The sequence below is a fragment of the Lingula anatina genome, chromosome 5, assembly GCF_051362555.1.
Source record: "Lingula anatina isolate TDL-2025a chromosome 5, LinAna3.0, whole genome shotgun sequence".
Classification (NCBI taxonomy): domain Eukaryota; kingdom Metazoa; phylum Brachiopoda; class Lingulata; order Lingulida; family Lingulidae; genus Lingula; species Lingula anatina.
The window spans coordinates 5,321,404-5,344,267 of NC_141771.1; the positions used below are offsets into that span (position 1 = coordinate 5,321,404).

The window sequence follows — 22,864 nt, forward strand, 5'->3', positions numbered from 1 at the left end:
TAGCATGAAAACGTTCAAAATTAATGAAACCACGAGACTTAAATTTGTTGTTTTCTTGAAGTTATGACGATAAGTGCACCTAGATGTAAGACAGTGGCAAAGGTAGGAGAGGGATTTTTCACCCTGATAAGGTTTTTAGAGATGATATATGGCCAATACAACATGGACTGCAACAACAATACAAACACTGGGTTTCGAGGATGAGGATGACCCAGCCTTATCGACAGATAGAGCTTATTAAAAGAAGGCTGAAGGCTGTTGCATAGTAAATCCTTTACTTCCACAAAAGAGACCGCAATCCAGTAATCTGTCGCTACGCAGTCATCAAAATTTTATGGTATTTAAGCAATGTCGCAGAACTACCTAAATACCTAGCAAATTAGCCAACCTTACCTTCAGCAGTGAAGATTGTCCTTGAGGGAAGTATTGGCAAATTTAGCCTAAAAGGCTTTATTTCATTCTTTACATTTTTCTGAGATTCTATGGCTAATGAAAAATATAGCTGCCATGCTAGTAGTACATTTGGGTTACAAGAATGTGGAAGATAAAACTCTAACGGATTCTTTTTAATTTTTACTCGAGGAGTACTGCGTAAAAATATACAGTGCTGTTTTATAATAGAGTTTCTATTTCCGTAAGATATACCGCCATATGTCGCTCTACAGTCATCAAAATTTTATGGCCGTTAGTATTAAAACAATTTTTCTTACCCACAGCATTGGCGTTTCTTTATTCTTGACGAAAATAGTGGCAATTTCCTCCTGAAAAGAAGTTCAACGCCGTGAGCCAGTTTAAAAGATATAATTACTATCTGACCCTCAATTGAAGTAACATAGTGTCCACAATTATGTTTTGATTTCAGTTATAGATATATAAATTGCTTTAAAACAGCAGCGTTTATGATCTTTGTGCAATTTTATTGAAAACAGCAATGAGAATAATAATAACAAAAGCTTAATTAGATTGGATCTTCGAGGACAGCGCATTGTCAGCGATTTTTATGCAGAAAAACAATAGTTCTAGGTATATATATTCACCTTTGCAGAGATAATTAGGCGCATGCGCAGCTAATCCATTTCTTCTGAACGTGTTTGCAAGCCTATCTTTGGTTACATGCCTGTTGACGAGACCAGCAGAAATGTGTTAACAGCGCATGCGCACCACCAGAGTTAGGCAATTTTTCTTTCGTTGTGACTGACATGTTATTGGCTCTATAGAGATCGGACACGTAATAACTACAACGCAGTCTTTGTGCAGCTACGTTTCTGGACAGAACTCTTCAAGTAAGAATCCAGAATCAACTGCCAACAACAACCAAGTGCCATAGATGGACGCCAGCGCTTGCAAACAAAGAAATGTGCTTTCTTGGCTATTGGTAAGTCAAATATGAAATTGAATAACTAACCGTGCGATGATTTTATTTAAAAATAATTGTGTCTGAATCTGCTTTTATAAATCATATCAATTAGAGAATATCTCTGCATATCTATTTATTTTTATCTACAGACTTTGCATTTAACATGGATAATTTTTTAGGGTTACTACTTAATATGGAATATTATTTTTTGGCGAGCAAATTGTCTACATTGATTTTTTCTAACTATTTTAAATCCAAAACTGGGGTTTCACTCCATGTGTAGGTGTGTTACGTAATTACCAAACGACTCTCGAAACAATTGATTCATGCAGTTGCATGTTCGGTGGTCAGAAATGTGAGGGGTGGTCTTTTCGGCAATATCTGCCCTTATATAAAACGCATGGGTTTGGTCAATATTTGGAGTGTATTTAGAGAAGCAACAAAGGGGTCGCTCTGAAATTTCGCAGGTACCTTAGAGAAGATATGGTTCGACAGCTAAGCAACGCAGCTTACTATGGAATCTTGCTCTCAGAGAAAATGGCTAGAAACGGACAGCCATTGCCAGGCAATTCAACATTTATCAGAAATCGTTAGTAAAGCCCTACAAAGAAATGCTACAACAGGGGCACCTATTCCAATACCTCGACCAGGGTGTCCGCGTATCACACCAAGAAGCGGGATCGCCTTCTCCTTAGAGTGCGCCGTGCTGGTCACACAAAGACAACCAGTGTCCTCAGAAAAGAGTGGCAGAATGTCATTCAAACGCCCGTTTAAAGGTCCCTGGTGAAGAAGAGATTACTGCAAGCCGGTTATTTTGCACGAAGACCAGTAGGGAAACTACTATTAACAGCAGGCCATACACAGCGACGTCTGCAATGGGCTGGGGACCACGTGCGTTTGGGTAGTCAGCACATCACTGTAGTATCTGCGTTCATGCATCTGTCAAGAGAATGTATCCAAATAAACGTAAAATCGTTGCAGTTATGGTGACATCATACTGCTTGGCATTTGTCCAATATATCGGTAGCAATATTACATTCATTTTTTAGAACTGTAATTGAATAAGAAATAAAGTAGCTCAAAAGAACTTACATAGGGGTAGCTTGTAAACACATTCCATAGATCTTATTGTTGTTATTTTGCTTAACTTTACACTTGCTATCCCACCAAACAGTTTCAAATTAGGTAGTGTCCAATTGACGTTTATACCAGGAAAAGATGTTGTTATGCTAAATAGGTGGTGATCAAACGTCTTTAAAAAGATTTACTGATATTTGATATTTGATTTAAAACTGATATTTGATTTAAAACTCTGATATTTGAGAGTACTCGTATGGCTAAATAGTTCAATTCTGGAACTGTGCATGTAGCCTCTCTGACATTTCTGGCACTGGACGTTTATGAGGTCACTGCTGACGAATGTTTCTAGCACAGGTCCTTGATTAGCTGTATATCTTTATCGTCAAAATCATCTCTACGTGCACATAAGTTCTGAAATGTGGTTTTGCTCGATGTATGTGTTGTCATGTTTTTAGTGATCTTGATCCGCGTTTCTACAGAAAATAAGTGCCTACTCAATTTCTTCACGTAGATCGATCTATAGCATCGGCTCTAATCATGGTGCCTTTTAATATTTCTTTGGTCCAGACTTTCTGGTCCAGAATTTTGTTAATAGGTGATTGTCTGGACCATGTAAATTGATCTTTGGAGGAAGTAGTAAGGTTATACTTCCTCCAAAGATCTTTGAGATTCATCTTTGGTAGTTCCAATTTGGCCTTTAGGTTATTTTGAATATTTTTTTTCTTTTTTTACAGTTGAGCCTGCGTTTATCTTGAATGACTAAGAAAAATTATCTCATGAAATAAAAACTCATAAATTTTCTCTATAATGGAATTAAGTATTTCAAAAATTGAGATGTGTCTTGACTGGGTTTATTCAAGTTGACAAGCGTAAAGCTTTTTTCAAGTATGATACTTATTTTCTGCTCTACGCAAAGCAAAGGTTATGTGATGTGCTGTAGTACTGCGTAAAAAATATTATGCTTGATATATACTACCTTTTTTCAAGTATGATTGCAGGATACACTTCTTTCATTCTATAATTCGGAGTGGATTTAAAAAAAGCGTTTTTACACTTTAAAGTATGTTTAAACAGTCGGTTTACTGAACTAAAAGTTCTATTGCGCCTCCACAAGTGTTATTGCAGTTTTATCGAGTATGGTTCATTTAAATGTCTTTTATTCAAAATATAAAAGAACGTTCTGTACTGTTTATAAGAATATTAGTTAAATATATAGCCTACAATTTTAGGTATTTTACGTCATAATGGTCAGACACTCAGTGCAAAGTACAGATTTAAAGCCCGGCGTCAAGGTCATTAACCCAGACAACGTGACCTTGTATTCGTGCGACACAGGGGACGTTTTCGATAGCCATACGTGGCTTCTTGTGTACCCGAACGGAACGGGCCAAGTTGAAGTGAACAACACCATAAGTAGCAGACAGGCAGGGGGTTTAATGCACAAAATTTACGCCGTGCAGGAAGTCGGTAAGGAAGCTATGGCGACCCCGTGGGTGCACCTAAATCTCTAAGAATTGTTTGTGAAAAGAGTAATAATTAATTTATGGTTTTGTAATGAATATGGAACTGGTTAAGCATACTAAAAGTCCCTGTTGTGGCTATTAGAATGCACGCATTGCATACATAGTGCAGCATCGTTAAAATATGCATGTTATATTTATATTGACACGTACATTAGGAAAAATAAATTCAAAAGATTGCAAAGTTTGGAAAGTGACATGATTTGTATTCAATTTCCAGGGACTTACCTGTTAATGTTAGCCTCTGTTGCGGAACTGGAGGACATCTTTGAATACATGAACGAATCCCAAGAAACACAAACTATAGAGAGAGTAACGAGACCCGAGGCAGAAGAGTTTATATCGGATCCCAATCTTGTGGAATCCCTGATCAACTATACATTTTCGAACGATAACTTCACTCTAAATGGATCAGCTGTCAACGTGTCAGGCAACTCTGGACTGAACGGAACTCTACCGGGTAGTGGAGCTCACAATTTTGTACCGGGGGGAGAAAATGTGCTGGTTTTTACAGGTAACACACTTCCTGCATTTTACGTTTCAAAGTGTGCAGCAGATGACATTTGGTAATAAATTTAATTTCTGGTAATCTAGTAATCCCCAATATAATTTCATTTGACATATACATATTATCCACTTTGAACACGTTTCGGTAAAAATGTCCGAGAAACATAGGTTCTGCTGTGTAATTGGATTTACTGTAGGTACTTACAATAAGGCCTTGCCATACAAACTATCTACGCCCGTTATCTGTTATCTACCCACAGATGATGAAAACGTAAGGTGCTCCAATAATTTCTGTGTGAAATAATTGTACTCTTTTGTAAAGGGAACTGCACTAAGGAGCAAATCTTACTTATTAATCTTAGATCAAGACGTGTGGAAGTGCGCTGGCCACAGGTACAGTGATAGTGAGGGCAATGAGCACGTGACGTACTATCTCGTGATGCCAAGTGACCAAAGTCAGGGTGCTACTGAAGGTGACATCTTAGTGGGCTCTGGAAGCAGGGGATTTCTGGAAACTGTGACCAACGTCGATCAGATAGGAGAGGTCTACTTTGTACATTCTGATCTACTGTTTTGTGGAGACCTGGAAGATGGTGCAACAGAGCTGAGGTGAGATTTCACTTTGTTTGGAATACAAAACGAATGCACCAGTGCCGTTCATAGTGTTTTCTTTCACAGTTATGATTTGAAATACTGGAAATTATACTCAGCATGACGTCACGAGTTAAAAAAACAAATGCTCAATGGGCCGGGTCAAAAGCGCAAATATTTACTTTTTTTAAGCAAAAAGTTTGCAATATTGGCATCTGCTTTTTATTGTAATTACATGCTGATGTACCAGATCATATGCCGCTATATAACCTCACAAAATGCTATAGAACTTTTGAATAGTAGTTGTTACCCGATTTGGTTATAGTTAGTCGCTTGCCCAATAGACCGTTGATAGGGCTAATAATACATTGACAGGACCATGTGACAAGAACGCGTACGACAGATCCAGGTGTGTCTGAAGCAAGAAACCAGCATGACAGCCCAAATATCATTTTAATGGGGGCTTTTCTGTACAATTCACATCAGACCAAAGTTATTTTATATAAACCCCAAATTATCTACTAAATAATAACAAAATATAAAAAAATATCTGTTCACTGTCAAAATATCAAACCATTTTGAGTAAATTTACCACAATGTGCTTCCAAAACAGAATTCATGCTTCTAACGTTTTAATAACTTGTACTTTTACTATATAATTACCACAGCAGTGGTGTTTTAAGCTGTCATAAATACTCATGAGTGGAAGACATATGGTTTTGTTCCAGCGTTACTGATATCGGCATGCCCGATTCTGCAATGTTTTGTCAAGGCGGTGACGGGGTACCGGGACTTCGCATAAATAACCAATCAGCTGCCGTCAGCATTGGTGACGTCATTGCTGAAAGGCCATCAGGAGCATTTGCTACGAAGGTACAGGCAAACGACAAATATATAACTCATCCAAAAATAAATTTGCTTTGTCAAATTAATTGGGAACTTGATCGTTTGTGCCAAATAAATGTAGATGATTTACTTTGTATTTTATTAATTTTCATCACTTAAGGGACAAAGCGTTTTAAATACATGTCTTTTTTCACTTACAAGTACCTGTACATGAATAACTTTTTGACAAACGTATCTAAGCACAAATAATACTCTCTGATAATTTAACAGGTAAATGTCATAAGTTCATGGCTTCGAGAATTATCTCATTTATCAATCCACAAAAATTCGGGCACTCTTTATTCATCTTGACACAGTTCTGAATCGCACGAGATACCCAAACGTCAGTGTTGGAAGTGATGGTGAATTTTTAAAATTCTACGCCGAGGCGTCCTGAATTTCACATCTTTCCACATGTTTATACAGATATGGCGATTGTTATGAACGAGGGTTCAAAGATCGGTTAGTCATTTCCCGCTCAAACTACCTACTCGTGCATTACGTGATTACATGGTTTGGAAACGTTTTCCAGGCAATCCGATGCAACATATCGGGTATATATACCTACTGCGAAGTGACACCTATTTTGGATATTGCCAACAACGAAGTCATACTAGCCAGTTCCAACCTTCCAACAGAAAAGAGTAACCGAGTGACCAGAGGGACCTACAGCTTTACACCCGCTGATTTCACCAAAGTCTTCTCAGCCACTCTGGGGCAAATCAAGGTGAGTTACCTCCGGGAAATCACTGCTGGCTGAGCACTTACTGCAGAGCATGTTAGCAACCAAGTTAAATTTGTTCTTTGCAATTTTATGAGCGATTAGTTCACGCTTAATCATTCTGAATAGTATTCTAAATCATGCCTAAGTATTTAAGACATGACATTAAATTCAAGTCAAATAATGAATGTTAGTAACATATCACTCCGTATTTTATACGAAAAATTCAACCATTATTTATTAGTTTTGATTTAAACATTAAATGTTTAAACTATTAATTGATATCCAATTGATTGCCTGGCTGAGACTCAATTTAGTAAATGAAACGGTTGCTTTGTCATCGTATTTTAGTTGATGAGGGGTCGCTTACGAAATTTAGATTAAAACAGTTGTTATCACTGAAGACAATTAACAATCTATTTTATCTTGAAAATGATAATGAATTCGTTAAGTTAAAAGGAAATTTTACAAACGTTTCAGATTCCCTGTGGGAAACTTACTGCGACTGCCGCAGCGACGTTTAAAGCATCTTTGACTACAAGCCTGACTACGAAGTGGTCGCCTCCTTTTTTGAAAAGCATCAGTGCAGAAGTCTCTACCTCTTTGACGTTAACTTTAACGCTGCGACTTGACGTAGAATGCAGGTGAGAGACTGACATGTTCCATTGTAAAGTATAACAGTTGCTATATGTGAATTGCATCTGACAGTAGCTAATAAGTTTATTGAATCTGTTTTTTTTATAAGGTATTTATATTCCTTTATTCAGAACTGAACTGTGCTGCACCCAGTAATTTTCCTTTAAGGTTAAGCTACAGGTAAACCATGAATGAGCTGTAATAACGACACGAATGTTCAATAGAGTTAATGCAGGTGAGGGTTGGATTGGTTGGTTAAGGTTTGTTTCAGGGTAATAAGTGGTATACCGATGTCGTTTTGAGTGTCCATGTAGGGAATCTACCTGATGCATTATAAAAGCTGTATTAGTAAAATGAAAGTTTGAATAAAGTGTACTCATATGTATACTCCCCTAACAAAAAAAAAAAAAAAAAAAAAAAAAAAATTATCACCCCTACCGCAATTATGTACATTGCTACTAGGGTATCCATAGTTTTAATTTTACTATTACATAACAATAGGCAACTGTGAATTAGGGATGTTAGTAATAGAACAATGACCTACTTAACAAAACCATTGAAATACACCAACACCAATTATTTTTGATGTTCGGCTCTAAAGTGAGAGGGATACATTTTTACCAAGCTGTTGAAATAGAAGGAAGTTTTGACCCGCAGAATTGCCAGAAGGTTTGGTTGTTCCATGAGAACCATTCAGATTGTTTAGCAAAATAGTAGCTAAAGAGGCACATGGGCAAGATTGCCTGGGTTAGGCTTACTGTTTTCAAAGGAAACCACACCCAGAGAAGAGTGAATGTTAGTACTGCTTCCTCGTAAAAACGAGGGTCTTAATTGCAACTTTACCAAGAACAGCTCAGTTCCTAAATCAGAAACTCATTCAGAATGTGTGGGATAATAATGCAAACAAAAATGATCTCCTACTGTCCTTGCTCCGTATGTGGAACGACATCACTATGGAAATGTTTACATAAATTTTGACACCACGCACAGACACGACAGGTGCATCCTCCAATCCAGAGGATACTGTACAAAATACTAAAATGTGGCTTTCATTTTTTTACTATAGTTAGCTTATTGATTGGTTGTACAATCAGTAAATATCACAAGATTATTTGTATCACTCTACGCATTGCGTTGGATGTGACCCTCTCTCTCTGTGTGTGTGTGTGTGATGCATATCTTTGTGTTAAATTTTGTTGCTATTTTATTTTTGTATTTTTTCTGTGTTATTACTGTTTTATCTCTGTTCATTTTCACCAACTCAGTCTGATCCAAGCAAAAAGTATTATTAGTGTTAAATGAACTTTTGGGTTCAGCTCCGGATGATATCCTAGCACAACCTTTTATGGGGAAATGATCATATTTTAATCTTAAAAGATTAATAAAAAGATAATCTTCTATAAACCTTGGTTTCGAAAAGGAGTGCTTTACGTTAATGACCTGATTGATAATACTGGTTCAGTAAAAAGTCTAGACGTTTTTTGTGATGAATATAATATAGATTGTAATTTCCTTGACTATCAAGCCGTCATCAGCGCTTTACCTTCTGCCTGGAAAACTGTTATAAGAGGGTGTCAAAAGAATCTTGCAGCAATAACAAATAAAAATCTCGTATTATTAAAATCGAAAAACAAATTAACGAAACTCTTTTACCCGAAATTTATTTCGGATAAGGAAGCAATACCTCTTAACATCCATAATAAGTGGATGGAAAAGCTGAACATTGATTTTCCAAGTGAAAAGTGGAAGCTAGTTCATGCATTGCCCTTTCGAGAAACCAATGATCATAAACTTCTCACATTGCAATTTAGAATTTTACATAGAATTTATTTTACGAACTCGATGCTTTTTAAATACAATATGTTAGAACATGAGCGATGCACTTTCTGTAATGACCCAAAAGAAACTTTATTGCATATTTTCTGGGACTGTACATATGTTCAAGCTATTTGGACTTGTCTCATTCAGAACCTACGTACACAGTACTCTGTTGAATTAAAACATCAACCGTGCTTGTTTATATTTGGAATCCTGGACGACAGCCCTCTCTTAGGTATTAATCTACTACTTCTCTATATAAAGAAATATTTCACTTTATGTAGACAAAATAAAATTACACCTCTTTGGAATGCCTGCAAAAAGTATTTGGAAAAGCAAAAGATAATAGATTTTCAATCTTTATACCTACTGGGTCCTCAAAAGGCAGATAATCTAAGGAAAAAATGGGACAGTATAGAAAAAATATTGATATGAATAAAAAAGAACATTTGTTGTAGACTAGGCCTAATAAGATTCTTTTATTTAAAAAAAAAAATTCTACATGTAATTTTAATCAACATTTGTAAGAACTTCGTTTGTAGTGTGTGAATGGTGTGTGGAAGGTGTATTTGTCTCTTATTGTGTTGTACATGTCTTGTATTAATTTTCGTGAATAAAAAAAAAAAAAAAAAACTTTTGGGTTCAGTTGATAACAACTTTTAAATACTAAACGCGTGCAGACTTAGTAATGTGTATAAATGGTTGGTCAGAGGGCCAAAAGAGCTTGGGAAGAGTGAAACAAATGTATCTCTTTTAAACAGACCATACTTGTTGCTGAGACAGAAATGTGTGAGTTGTATAGCTATTTGCCATCTATCTTATCAAAATGATTATTTTTACAAAAGTATATTTTTGTTTTTGTTTTTTTTAATAAATGTTATTTGAAAGTTTTATTTAACTTAATTTGCTTATTTATTTATTTATTTACTATTTTGATAACCTAAGCGTTTGTGTTTTTAGTGTATTTTGCACAGGAGGGCCTATAATGTAATGATTTTTTTAAAATGAAAAGCAGCTTTTAGAATTATACACCATGTTGTATAAGAAAATGTTTCTCCTATTTCAGCTTCACAATGACTGGCCCTGACAACTCAAAATATAACCACCCGATCGACAACGTACTCATCGTACCATTCTGTATACCTATATTTTGGGGTATATGTATCCCTGCCGCCGTAGTTGCCGATTTGACAGTGGAATACACGCTGACTGCTCAGGTTAGTGTCGAACTTTAGTTTATTCATAAACATGGGGATGAGAGTTTAGCGTATTAACATTTTATTTTTATGCTTATATATCTGTCTTGACCCTAACATCTCAGAGTTAATTGAGATTGCTTACATTTTTCAAGATGCAGATATATTCTTTAAATATACAGCATTGGTCAAAAAGGTTGTCCCACCCCCATTTCCATGTACTTTTATTAACAAATGATCACCTAACAGCTGTTAATTGTTAGAAATAGTGTTTTTTATTACGTATACCGTGTCTAACATGATTAATGGTTTAAAAAATACAAAATAGTGGTGAAAATATACATATTTTATACCATTTAGTAAAATTTATAAGAGGTACCCCATCAAATCGACTGTTTCAATGTGACTTCTAAAGATGTAAAGAAATGAATATAAAATTGAAAAGAAGCCATCAAATGTCACCAAATTCACACACAATTAGCACTAGGGTGTGCCTAACAGCGTGTGCGTCTACCGTGTACTGCAATTATTTCCTGTAGACGGCGCGACAAGCCTTCAACACGGGTTACAATTCTGTTTTGTGGGATATTGTCCCATTCTTCTTAAACAAGTTGGGGAAGTTGGTCCACGTTTTTATGGGGTTGGTTCTCCTTTGCATTGCACACTCCAATACATGTCACAGTTGATTAGTAAGTTTGATATCAGGGCTCAAAGGTGGTGGTTCCATCCTTAGACCATTATGTTTCTTCAACAAACAGTTGCCAGGTGAGAGGTGTGAGCAAGTGTGCAGACATGATAAAGCCTGGAGTTAACCCCAAAGTCAGTTCTTGAAGATGGAATGAGATATCAGCTGAGAATGCTACGTTCAGTGATCCCACAGGCACCTGAACCTGGCCATCCACCACTGGAAGGAAGTTGATTTTGATGCGGAATCAAATTATTTCTTGTATCCCATCGATGGTCAAAGAAGGTCCATAGACATGTTAAAAAATGCCTCTTGGAAGGGTGTGTGCAGGATAATATCGCCTGAGGTGCTAGATCAATCCGCATTTGGAGAACATTCCAAGTCCATGGTATTAGTACATTGTTCCTTTTGGAACAAAACGTAACAGGGACATTTTGATGTAACATTCTCCACAGAAATCTCACTCCATTTGCAAGAGATGACTTCAGGGATACTACTGGCTTCATTGCGACGACGCACTTGCTCACACCTCTCGTCTGGCAAACGATTTGTTGCAGAAACACAGGGCTCTGAGGATGGGACAACCGTCTTTGAGTCCTGATATTAATCCTACTGAGCACCTGTGGCATAAATTGGAATGTGCATTGCAGAGGAGAACCAATTCCTAAATAATCTTGACCAATTCCGCCACGCTCTTTAGGATGAATGGGACAATATCCCACATAACAGAATTGTTACCCGTGTTGAAGGCTTGTCGCGCCGTCTACAGGAGATAATTGCAGTATGCGGTAGACGCACACGCTGTTAGGCACGTGATCTTTAATGAGCACACCCTAATGCTAAATGTGTGTGAATTTGGTGACATTTGATGGCGCCTATTCAATTTTATAGACATTTCTTTACATCTGTAGAAGTCACAGTGAAACAGTCGATTTGAGGGGGTACCTCTTATAAATTTTACTAAATGGTATAAAATGTGTATATTTTCACCACTATTTTGTATTTTTTTAACCATTTATCATGTTAGACACGGTATCCGTAATAAAAAGCACTATTTCTTACAGTTCACAGCTGTGAGGTGATCATTTGTAAATAAAAGTACATGGAAATGGGGGTGGGACAACCTTTTTGACCAATGCTGTATGTTAAAATATTGCTCAACTGTCGTCTCTGTGTTTAAATTGGTATAAACCCTTGAAATCAAACAAATATTTTAGTTAATCTTGTTCCTTTTTATATTTGATGTTATTTTTCATTTAACTGTTGCAATTCTTTGTCAGGTCAAGGGATTTGTGTCACTTACATTGGAACGTACAGGAAGTCTCAGCGCCTCTGCAGAATGGGATCACTCCAGCGGCATGTCTTTCTCTGGTCCGACAGTGAGTAATGGTTTATAATGCAAAATTCCCAGTAATATCTCAAACTGCACATAAAGACCTTATATTTTAAAACAATGAACGATTTTCTTATATATTTAAATTTAAAGGTCACTTTTGGTCATGGACCTCAGCAAGCTCGACAAATCTTTCATTCTATCACGCTTGATTCAATTGTTTTTATGAGAAAGAACAAAGCTAAAGTTTCGTATCCATGAAAATTTTGACTCTGATTTTTCTGCATTCTTACCCCTCAAGTGCATGGTGTAAATAAGTTGTATTAAAATGTCCCTATTACATTTTTTTAATTTATTTAGCGTACAATTTTCGTATTACTTTTTAAGTTTTCGCTGACCCCGATGACCAAAAACTTTGACGGCGGTTTGGAAAAGGACGAGACGTTTGTCCGAGCTGAGCTTACGATAACCCCAGCGTTGAAAGTACACATTCCAAACATGGCTAAAATTGAGCGCATCATACGTGCCGTATCTAGGTGGATTAGGTGGTGGCTGGAAGATCTGTTTGGCGAAGGAGAACCAATAGGTAAGTTATTGTTGGGGGGGGGGGGGGGGTTATCAGACGAAATTACAGTTGTGAGTCAATTAATTGAATATGCAGCTGAATTTTTGCAAAAATGCAAAAGTGCATGTGCCCTACCACACTTGGCCCATTAGAGTGAGTACTATAATAAAATAAAGAAACATATATTCCATGCCAAATTGCCAATATATAGGCTTATTATCAGTATATCAATAGACCATTAGTTTTGGCAAATTGTACATGCAAATGCCTATCTGAAACATGCTGAAAACAAATCCAACGCCATTTTAAATGAATTCTTCTTTTAAATTTACATGTATTAGACTTAGATCCAATCCTTGAGTTCGTCCTGTCAGCACCGCTTATTGGTAGAGTGGAGGCCGTGGCATGCCCAAGTGACTGCCAGAATTATCCTAAGGAAAATGTCAAACTGGCAGCTCACGCGGGACTTCCCGAGACTTACGACGGAGACCTGTACATTCGGGTACCATTGACCAATTTGGAAAAAAAATGGAACCTGTTTAGCGTTGAGGGAAACCAATTTGACAAGAGGTAAGTCCGTGATCTCTGGTATTTGTAGAAGAAATTATAAACAATCTGGGTAAAGGAAATGTATTTCATGCTATTACGTGTTTGATTCCATGTTGAGAAAATATCATTTTTTATAAATGCAATACGATATGTAATGAATTGAATGAGATGTGTCGTTTATAAGGGGTGGGATATTCCGAACACGTTTTCAAACATGGTCAGACACCAACAGCGTAACTTGGTGCCATTTTGCAAAATCAGTTTGTTTTTTGTTTTTTTTTCAATATTAATTCGTGAATGTGACCTGAATATACCAGTTTTACCTCGTTGCGGTCACGTAAGAGCTATCCTTGAACTGATTTTAATCATAATTCATTTTCTTTTCAACAGTAAGTGTCTTGAATGGGAGCCCTTTCCGCCGTGTGAAGATGCACCTACAGCCACACCTACTTTAACACCTTCTATGTCTTCTACCGTAATATCTACTTATACCGTGACACCTACTATATCACCTACTGATACACCTATAACGCCAACTTTGCCATATACTATAACACCAACTTCCACACCTGTGGACGAACCATCAAGTGATACGGATTCAACAGTGAACGGTGATCCCCACATGATAACATTTGATGGTGCTAAAATTACTTACGACGGCACTTGCCGATATCTACTAACAGGACTATGTCCGATTTTTAAGGTAGGTACATATATCTTACTTTTTCCTTTAACGTCCCTTGCCTGTCTCCCATTCTCTCTCTCTCTCTCCCCAGCGGGCAAATTTTGTTGTTTTAACGTTGAAACAACGTTGAACCATAACGTTGAAAAGACATTGAATAAACGTTGGATTTGAAAGTTGTGTCAACCTCAGATAACAACGTTGTATCAACGTCAGAAAACAATGTTATATCAACCCCACCCAGCGGGAAATTTGCCTGGACGTGTTTAGCAGGAGGACATGTTTGATGGCTAAATATATGTAGGGTATAAATGTATGGCCTTTAAGTTAAATTTTCCAAGGTTTAGATTAATATATATAGATCTTGTATATATATGTAACAAGGTCAGAGTCACCTCAACCTGCCTACCTATAAAAGGTTACCAAGAACTGTTAACTCTATCACATTTACAGCAACTTATTCATCCTAGTGTTAGCTGACCTTGCAAACAATTCAGTTTATTGGAATGTATTTCTGAATAACAAGTTAATAAAATTCACTAGTTAACTAAAGACACAAAACAACTGTCACTTTTACTTTAAAACCATTTTGTTATTATTTTGATAAATTTAGTTAAAGTATTGATAAACAAAGTATCACGTTTTCAATAATTAATATTTTAAATTACAATCCATAACTGCAAGGTTGTGTCATTGACCAAAATACAACGTTGAGTCAACGTGGCTGGATCAACGTTGATTTAACTTTGAATTTAGGTAGATCAACGGCAATTCAACGTATCAACCTGTTTTCAACGTTGATCCAACGCAACTATGCCTGCTGGGCTCTCTCTCTCTCTCTCTCTCAATAATAACTGCATGAAAGCATAAACCAAAGCTGAATTTCATGAAGGTGACAAGGTAACGAGAATGAATACAACTCAAACCACGCGGGAAACTATAACATATAGAATTAAATTATTGAGTTTGGATAGATTCACATAACATCATAGCTTTGTTAGACCCGGAACATGTATAATTACCCCAGTGACTGAAATACACTGTCTATTATTGTTTTGTTACATGATTGGTCACAAAGTCAACACAATATAATTTTGACCTCACGTGACTGTCTCTTGAAAATCTAAATTTGTGATCATGTAGCAAATTGACTGCAAATTGAATGCATTCCCTATTGAAATGTTGAGTCCTGTTAAATGTATATCTGCCAAGGGTGACGCCGAACATTTTACCTTGAGCGGCAGGAACATTCAGAAACGCCAGGGTACGTTTGTGGAAGATGTCTTGTTGACTTTATATGGACATCGACTTCACCTGTCACACGAGGGGATAGTCAGTGTACGTATGATGTTTTTAGGTACATTTGTTGATTTTGCATACCTAAGATAAGATAAGTGAGAGGCTATAAAAAAACATGTCTTAGCAATGTATAAAATAACGTTATAAGAAAAACCTATATATCAGAGGGGGCTACAAAAATAAATTTGACATCCATTATTTTTATCACAATAAATAAGAGGCGTTCAGATAATGTTTTTAAAAATCCCTTTTTTCACTACAGATGGATGAAAAAGAAGTATTACTACCTTTTTGGAACGGCCGTATTAACATAACAAAGACTGTACTCGCCAACACACATGCACGGGTGTCTAAAAGTTTAATGTTTGAACCCGTGCTGCGTCTGGAGACGGCCGCCTTAATAAACATCACGTTTACTGTCCGTCACCCAGACAGCGATGGCAAACATCATCTAAGGATGGAAATTCCTGGGCAATATCGAGGAAAACTGTGTGGCCTGGCTCAGAATTTCAACGGCGACCCTTCTGATGACTACCGCCTGTGTGACGGACAGGACATCCGCCATATTGCGCCTGCTCAGATACGGGACCAAATCATAGCAGAGAGTTGTCGTGTTTGGGATGAGGTCGACGGTCCAAGGTGAGAGTGGGGTATAGAAATTACTTCTTACCAGTTGAAGAGTAATTTTATCTTAAATTTCAATTCAGTGGACTCAGCTTGAGATACTGTACCAGCCTCGATCATTGTTGTTAACGCACTTGTTTACGCACTTTATATTGCATATATGTCTGACAGTCAAAGATAGAGGCAGAGTAAGTTGCAGCACTTCATACAAAAAGCCCCCTGTGCTAACAGATGGGTTTTGCAGTCATTTTCTGTCGTAAGTTATAGCATAAAATTGAGAGGAATTCACCACTGCCGTTTTCTGTAAAACAGAAAAATAATCTATGAAAACCTTTATATGGTGACCACTTTATCTTTCAGCCCCATTTGTTAGACGACTTAGATGACAGCAGACGAATGAACATGTACCAGACTGGACACTGAATTTAACCCGACATCGTTACTTATCCTCCACCCACAGTCATTCTTTCAAGAAAGCTGAGTTATTCAAGAAAGAATTACCGGTTGTAATCCTCGTTATGATTTGATTTTCAACCATTGCTATGATTGAACGGCTTATTGATAACTGTGCAATGGAGCGCCAATTTTACAGAATAACTGCAAAGATCACACAAATAAATTCACAAACTTTGTTGTTCGTATAGCTAAATGTAACCTTTTTAAATTCATATTGTTATGTGGATCACTTACGTAACTTGACCTCGACAAACAAGGGATATCTCTTGCATTTTACCTGAAAATTAGGTTGAAATATCGAAAGTGGGCGGACTTTATAGTATGACCAAAATATCAAGTGGGATAGCTAAATGTTATCGAAATGTTCGATACATTTATATATATGATTATCAAATTACCAAAGTGGGATAGCTAAATATCAAAATATCAAACTGGGATAGCTGTATATTATATTATTAAAATATCAAGTAGGGAGTTTTATATTATTTAAGCAAAATATCAAAGTGGGATAACTTTATATAATATTACCAAAATATCAAAGTGGGATATCTATATATTGTGTTATCCAGGTATCAAAGTGGGATAGCTTTATATAATATTATCAAAATATTAAAGTGGGAAGGTTTTATACAATATCATCAAAATTTCAAACTCCAAAGCTTAATTTCATATCACTGAAATATCAAGTTCCGTAGGATTATCATATTGAAAAATCAAAATGGAAAAGGTTTACCCAGTACTCATGAAATATCAATGTGAGATCGGTTGATATAATTTATATAATATATGAAAGTGATACAGATCGATACAATATTGATGACATATCATAGTTGGATATATTTAGATGCTATCAATTCCACACAAAATTTAAAATAAAATGTTACTGGTTAACTGTTGACTTTAATAGATTTTATCAGTATTTTATTTTACTGACGACTGGGTTAATAAAAAGTAACATGATTTAAAATAATTTCCATCATAAATATGCGATGCTCTCTCTTATAAACATTTTGCTGTGAATCAGGAAAGTTTCAACTCCTAACTCCCTTGGTCTTATGGTGTCGTGGTCCCATGATGACACATTAAAATCATCCCCCCACAGACAGTCCAAACCTCTAGTTGCACTACATTATCGAAGTGCCCATGCGCATCCCTGTCAATCACCAAATATAAAATTTTGGGCGCGTTTCAGGATTTTACCGGCAGCGGGATCTGCAGAGAGGTTGGGTTGGGTGTCGAGGAGACATGTTTAAAACGAGTCGGACGCGATTTGGGATTTTTTTCTATTCATGTCGGCGCCATATTGGCATTAACATTTTCATTTTTTATAGTCAATGTTTTGTCAAAAACAGGGCGCCTTCTTACGGGCATGGTTCCACGGTATACGTACCGATGAATCGAAGACAACCGAATTCGAAAAAGGCCAGGCGTTTCCCGTGTGCCATATGTTATATATAAAAGACTAGCTTCGGAGCATATTCCTCAGTCAGTCCTAACTGGCATTTACAGACCGCAATCGTTTGTAACTGAGAGAGGCTTTTTGTGTTTTCCCCTTTTAAATGCTAGTACGAAAATAAATAATACTTTTAAATAAATAAATAAATAAAAATACTTTTAATAAATAATAGTTTAATTTTACCTCAGTGTGAAATATCGAGTGACATCCCGTGGTCGTCGTATGCTTTGTATGCGAAGACTTGTTATTGAGAAAGGACCATTTTCGCGCGAAATTCAAAATTCCATGTTCATATGGCCAGAGATAAAATCCCTTGATATGGCCAACTAGAGTCAATTTCGGGGCAGTGTGACGTCAGGATTGGCACTGGCACAAATGCTGCCGTCCGTTTAATGGGCCAATGCCAGGAATCCACGACAAAAGTCGATCCCAATGTACAGACACTTTGTATAAAGGTCTATGTAAAAAGAATGAAGACACAGCACACTGCAAACTGACAGAATGACTCTAATGATTAAAGGGATAATAACTCTTCGTATGAGATCTATATTTCACAATAAAAACATTGTGAATAACTCATAGAAATATAATATATTCTGTTTTACGACAAAAATAGCAGTTGTAGCTATTATTCTGATATCTGAGCTTGTCAAGTGATCCTCCACTGATGGCTTTACTCTGTTATAATCTCTTAAGAGATTTTAACAAAAAACCAAACTTTTTAGAAAAAAAAAAAAAAAAAAACCAGGGACTAACTTTGAATGTAAAAATGGATTCATTACACATTGGTAAGTATGGGGAAATTGTTGTTCACTCCAGGAAAATTCATTTTTTGGCAAAAACGAAGAGTTATTATCCCTTTAAATCAAAAACGTCTCTGTAACACGAACACCCGAGAGATCAGCGGGTGAATTCATGGGAAGATACACAGCTCAGGTAGTAAGTTTATGGGAGGACATAGAATTATATAAATGTCCAATGGTTTTCATATAATTAAAATTGGTGAATAAACCGTTATGCATAAGATTCGAAAAAGTATGTAGAAATAATGAATAAGAAAGTTTCAACAAGCCCATACGGCTGACTTGGGGGAGAAATCCATTAGAGGCTTTAATTACCCCTTTAATTGATGCAATCTTATGCTGGGATCTCGCTAATAGCTGCATTTGGTAACAACCTGTAGCACTTCATCTGTGGCCTTCTGTGACAGAAACTCATAACACGTACAGAAAGCAATTAAAGAAGTTTAACACAATCATAATGGTCCGACCTTTTATTTTGCAACTGAACTATCATAACACAAGAACGGAAGCAGTTTGGAATTTACGCGTTACTCTCAGTCGAAAACGTTACTCAATAACACGTGAATGCCAACAAGTGACAGGTTTATTCAGTCATAAAATATTGTTTAGATGTGTTGCTTCGTTATAAGATAATGGAATCTAAATCAAAGGTCTACCCTATGTAAAAAATTATAAACGTGCCAACTTCATAACATACATGTAACACGCAGCGTTTCCTTTATATATTTCATTCAGGAATGACATAAGCAGAAGCGAAAAAAATTATATTCGATTTAGCTTTACTTTCAAGATCTATTGATATTTTATCACCCTCCCAGTGACAGTTAAATTTTCCTATTCGAATTATTTTACCCATACAATGTTTATGAAAACACACCGTCACGTTTAATTCCGATACAAAAGCATTATTGGTCAGCCTCAGTCTATACGAGACAGTATTATACATGAGTTTGTCCCTGTGTGTCTTATGGTATATAATAAAGATATATGATTGAACGCAGAGGTCACTCATCTTCGCCATTTATTTCTTCTTCTGGGTTTACCTACTGCGATCTCCTCCTTGTCTGAAAACATAAAACTCGATTGTCATGCATATGTTCACAAAACATAAAGACAAAGGCTAGGACTGTGCGTGTTGATACTCTCTGTAATCTTAGTGGTGGACGCTGATGTCCCCTACAAGAACGGACAAAATATATAAATCGCCCATCCTGTACTTAAATGCACTGGGTATTGGCAGTGAAGATAAAAAATATATATATATAAAACTAGGTCCCTGAGGCACCCTATATTGGTCACTGGGTTTATATAAACTTATCTATTCCATGCAGGGGTTAAGGTCTATGTAAGTATCCCCCGTCCCTAAAAATATGAATCCTAGCCCACATTGACTATCTACGTTCTCAAATAGTTAGGAAATCTGACTGTAATTTTAGACATTTTTTTGTTTCACTGCTAACACCTTTGATTAAACACTTAAAAGCATTGTAAAAAGGTTGACATTTGGATAATATATACTATTTTTTACCACAACCTACAATGTAAGGTCATAATCGTCTTTGTTTTTCTTAAATAACATTAAAATTCGTGTGCGACTTTATAATTTCAAAACCAACAAAAAATAAATTCAAACATTTGCTTTAGAAATAATAATTTCTATAAGCAGAATTTCTTTCTTGGACATATGAAAAAAAAAAAGAAAAGAAAAGAAAATGAGCACAATGGTCTGACTATGGAGAGTTTCAGTAACGCCACACCACAATAACCACACGTGCACATGCCTGCTCACTCACCCGAACAAAACCCACCTTAGCCTAATGATTCGAAGCGAACTTTGGCGACTTCACACCACAAACTCCGTACTCGTCGTGCACCTGGCAGAAGCCTCTCCCAAAGTCGTTATTTCTTGTCCCCGAGCCGCAGCGAACACGGACGCTCTTGCTGTAGGAACACTTAACGAAGTTGCACCTGCTGTCGATGTACGGGAATACTGCCAGCCAAGGTCCCTCTAGGTTATAGTCTCCGTCTGGGAGATGAGCACACGGATCTACGTGTTCAGAATTCAATAGAAATATCTTGTGTTGAAATTAGTTCACCTTTTCACTTCTGCGGTATTTTTGAGTAAACTTATCAAAGTTAAGGAGATAAAGTCACTAAAAGGCGTGAATAGGATGATTATTGACGGTCATACTTTATGGGAGGGATTTTGATCGTGTTTAATTTAGAATAAAATACATTTCCATGTTATGCTATGCGCCATATTTACCTGCGTCATTCATTCAAATTTACTCTTTTTACGAAACCAATGAAGATCAAATGTTTATAAAAAGATACATTTAAATAATGCTTTTAATATCAGTCACGAGATCGCCTTCTTTTGGAATAAATCGCTCGAAATCGATGCCTTAAACTGTGTGTATGCGCGTGAGCGCGCGCGTGCGTGAGTGTGTGTGTGTGTGTGTGTGTGTGTGAGAGAGAGAGAGAGAGAGAGAGGTGTGATATTATCTACCTGCAACGACAAGCCCTCCAGACGGAATATAAAATCCACCACTTGGATAATCTGGGTGTTTGTCTCCTCCGACTGCATTCTGATACCAGCTCTTGGCAGATGCTCCTGCTGCGGATAGACCTACCACCAAAATAAAAAGGAGACTTTTCATCTTGATTTTTCCACTCACTTTTCTTGTCTTTCAACGGCAACAAAGAACCTTTCAATTCCTCTCTGATTCAATTTCTGTTTAACTGACCACACGGTGCTTTATTTCCCGTGACAGAGGGGGTCGGACGGGGGTACCGCAAGGCCATCAAAATCTCCTTAAATACCCAGCCAAGGAAAGAGACTGGCAAATAAATGAATAAATCATCGGATAACGAAATATCCAAAATTGAGCACGACGCCAGATGCACGCTAATAGTAAAATATATGTAAACACTTCAGACAGATATTCTTAATTTTAAGGATAATTTCAAAATAAATTAAAAAATAATAACCCTTATGTAGGTTCTTAGATCTTACAAATAATGCATTTGTGAATTGTTAATATTTTGCGGAGTTCCTATCTCCCCTTTTCACCCTCACCTGTGGCGCCCATATCCTGTTCTTATGGCGGAACAATTGACGAAAAAGTCTGCCAAGCGCCGAGGGGCGTTTGTACAACACGAGAGTCATAAAATTAATACACCTGATTGTAAACGCTATGCTATTTACTATGGGTAAGTAGCTGTCATACATGTTAATAATGTATTATTGGGTATAAAAATAAAAATGTTTCACATTCCGAAATCTTCTTTCGAAGATTAATGATTTGTTTATTGATCGTAAAAATGTGTTTAGATTTTGGGAAGGAGCACCGCAATACCTACAGGTAGGATAGTGCGGTGAATCAAGGAGTTATAACTCCTTGGGTGAATGCAATATTAGTGCAATATCACTCATCTCCTTCCAAGAAAGCATTCTATTGTCTCATTAACTGCTATCATTACAAACGCTCTATTTGTCGTCCTTGAATCTCTTAAAAGACCATTACAAAAAGAAAAAAAAAATAGAAGAAAATCAGGGACTAACTTTGAACGTAGAAATGGATTCATTAACCATTGGCAAGTATGGAAAAATTGTTGGTACATATGAACCGAGCGTCGGTGGAGCATGGATTCCCAGTAACACATATAATCCACTTCTAATAGTTTCTTATACAACTCAAATAATTTCGACATGCCAAGGGAAACGCAGCATAAATTACTCGATCAGCCATAAAAGAACTTTGGACTTCTCTTTAATTTTTTGGTCAGAAATTTAACCTACTTTTAAATTGTAACCTGCTTTTCTACCCCATTCATATACAGCATAGAAAGCTAGCAGAAAAATGTGTTCAAATATCATTTTTCGGGTAATATTAAACAATGTCCTTTGGTAATTATCTTAGTTTTACTTTTTGAAACTATATGCTGACATGTGGCTGGCTTTTGTGCCAACAAATTGACTCCATATGCATCTTTAAAAACTGGACAATCACTGCAACTAACAGCAGCTGACGTAATGCTTGGGCTATGAACTGTAATGCACTTAACAGATTGCTGATTTTAACAAAAGTTAGTTTATAC

General features: G+C 36.6%; 2 protein-coding genes across 3 annotated transcripts; one reads left to right on the forward strand and one right to left on the reverse strand.

Annotated features, from left to right (window-relative positions):
• The first annotated feature begins 1,217 nt into the window (after window positions 1-1,217).
• Window positions 1,218-17,395, forward strand: LOC147761518 (uncharacterized). The gene is made up of 15 exons (XM_087012434.1): window positions 1,218-1,375; window positions 3,667-3,904; window positions 4,178-4,471; window positions 4,827-5,073; window positions 5,784-5,928; window positions 6,473-6,667; window positions 7,142-7,305; window positions 10,182-10,332; window positions 12,277-12,375; window positions 12,717-12,915; window positions 13,236-13,464; window positions 13,834-14,146; window positions 15,338-15,463; window positions 15,687-16,063; window positions 16,409-17,395. Exons 1-15 carry the CDS (start codon window positions 1,328-1,330, stop codon window positions 16,419-16,421), a joined length of 2,838 nt encoding a protein of 945 aa, XP_086868560.1. The 5' UTR covers window positions 1,218-1,327; the 3' UTR covers window positions 16,422-17,395.
• Window positions 17,396-19,328: 1,933 nt separating this feature from the next.
• LOC106162740 (uncharacterized) lies at window positions 19,329-21,944 on the reverse strand. Of its 2 annotated transcripts, XM_087012401.1 has the most exons (4): window positions 21,843-21,944; window positions 21,273-21,392; window positions 20,572-20,810; window positions 19,329-19,827 (listed from the first exon to the last, which is right to left on the reverse strand). In XM_087012401.1, the coding sequence occupies exons 1-3, from the start codon at window positions 21,853-21,855 to the stop codon at window positions 20,578-20,580; spliced, it is 366 nt and encodes a 121-aa protein (XP_086868527.1). In that variant the 5' UTR covers window positions 21,856-21,944; the 3' UTR covers window positions 19,329-19,827; window positions 20,572-20,577. The 2 variants fall into 2 exon arrangements, with proteins under 2 accessions (XP_086868527.1, XP_086868526.1); XM_087012400.1 differs by lacking the exon at window positions 21,843-21,944 and having other exon boundaries at window positions 21,273-21,567.
• Window positions 21,945-22,864: the final 920 nt, after the last annotated feature.

Bases quoted from the DNA above. Each gene is read 5' to 3' on its own strand.
- LOC147761518 (XM_087012434.1), top strand. From the start codon at position 1,328: ATGGACGCCAGCGCTTGCAAACAAAGAAATGTGCTTTCTTGGCTATTG. The intron at 10,333-12,276 runs GTTAGTGTCGAA...ATTCTTTGTCAG, and splicing joins AATACACGCTGACTGCTCAG to GTCAAGGGATTTGTGTCACT. The intron at 12,916-13,235 runs GTAAGTTATTGT...TACATGTATTAG, and splicing joins TGGCGAAGGAGAACCAATAG to ACTTAGATCCAATCCTTGAG.
- LOC106162740 (XM_087012400.1), bottom strand. From the start codon at position 21,423: ATGAAAAGTCTCCTTTTTATTTTGGTGGTAGGTCTATCCGCAGCAGGA. The intron at 20,811-21,272 runs GTAGATAATATC...CTGAACACGTAG, and splicing joins TGGAGGGCTTGTCGTTGCAG to ATCCGTGTGCTCATCTCCCA.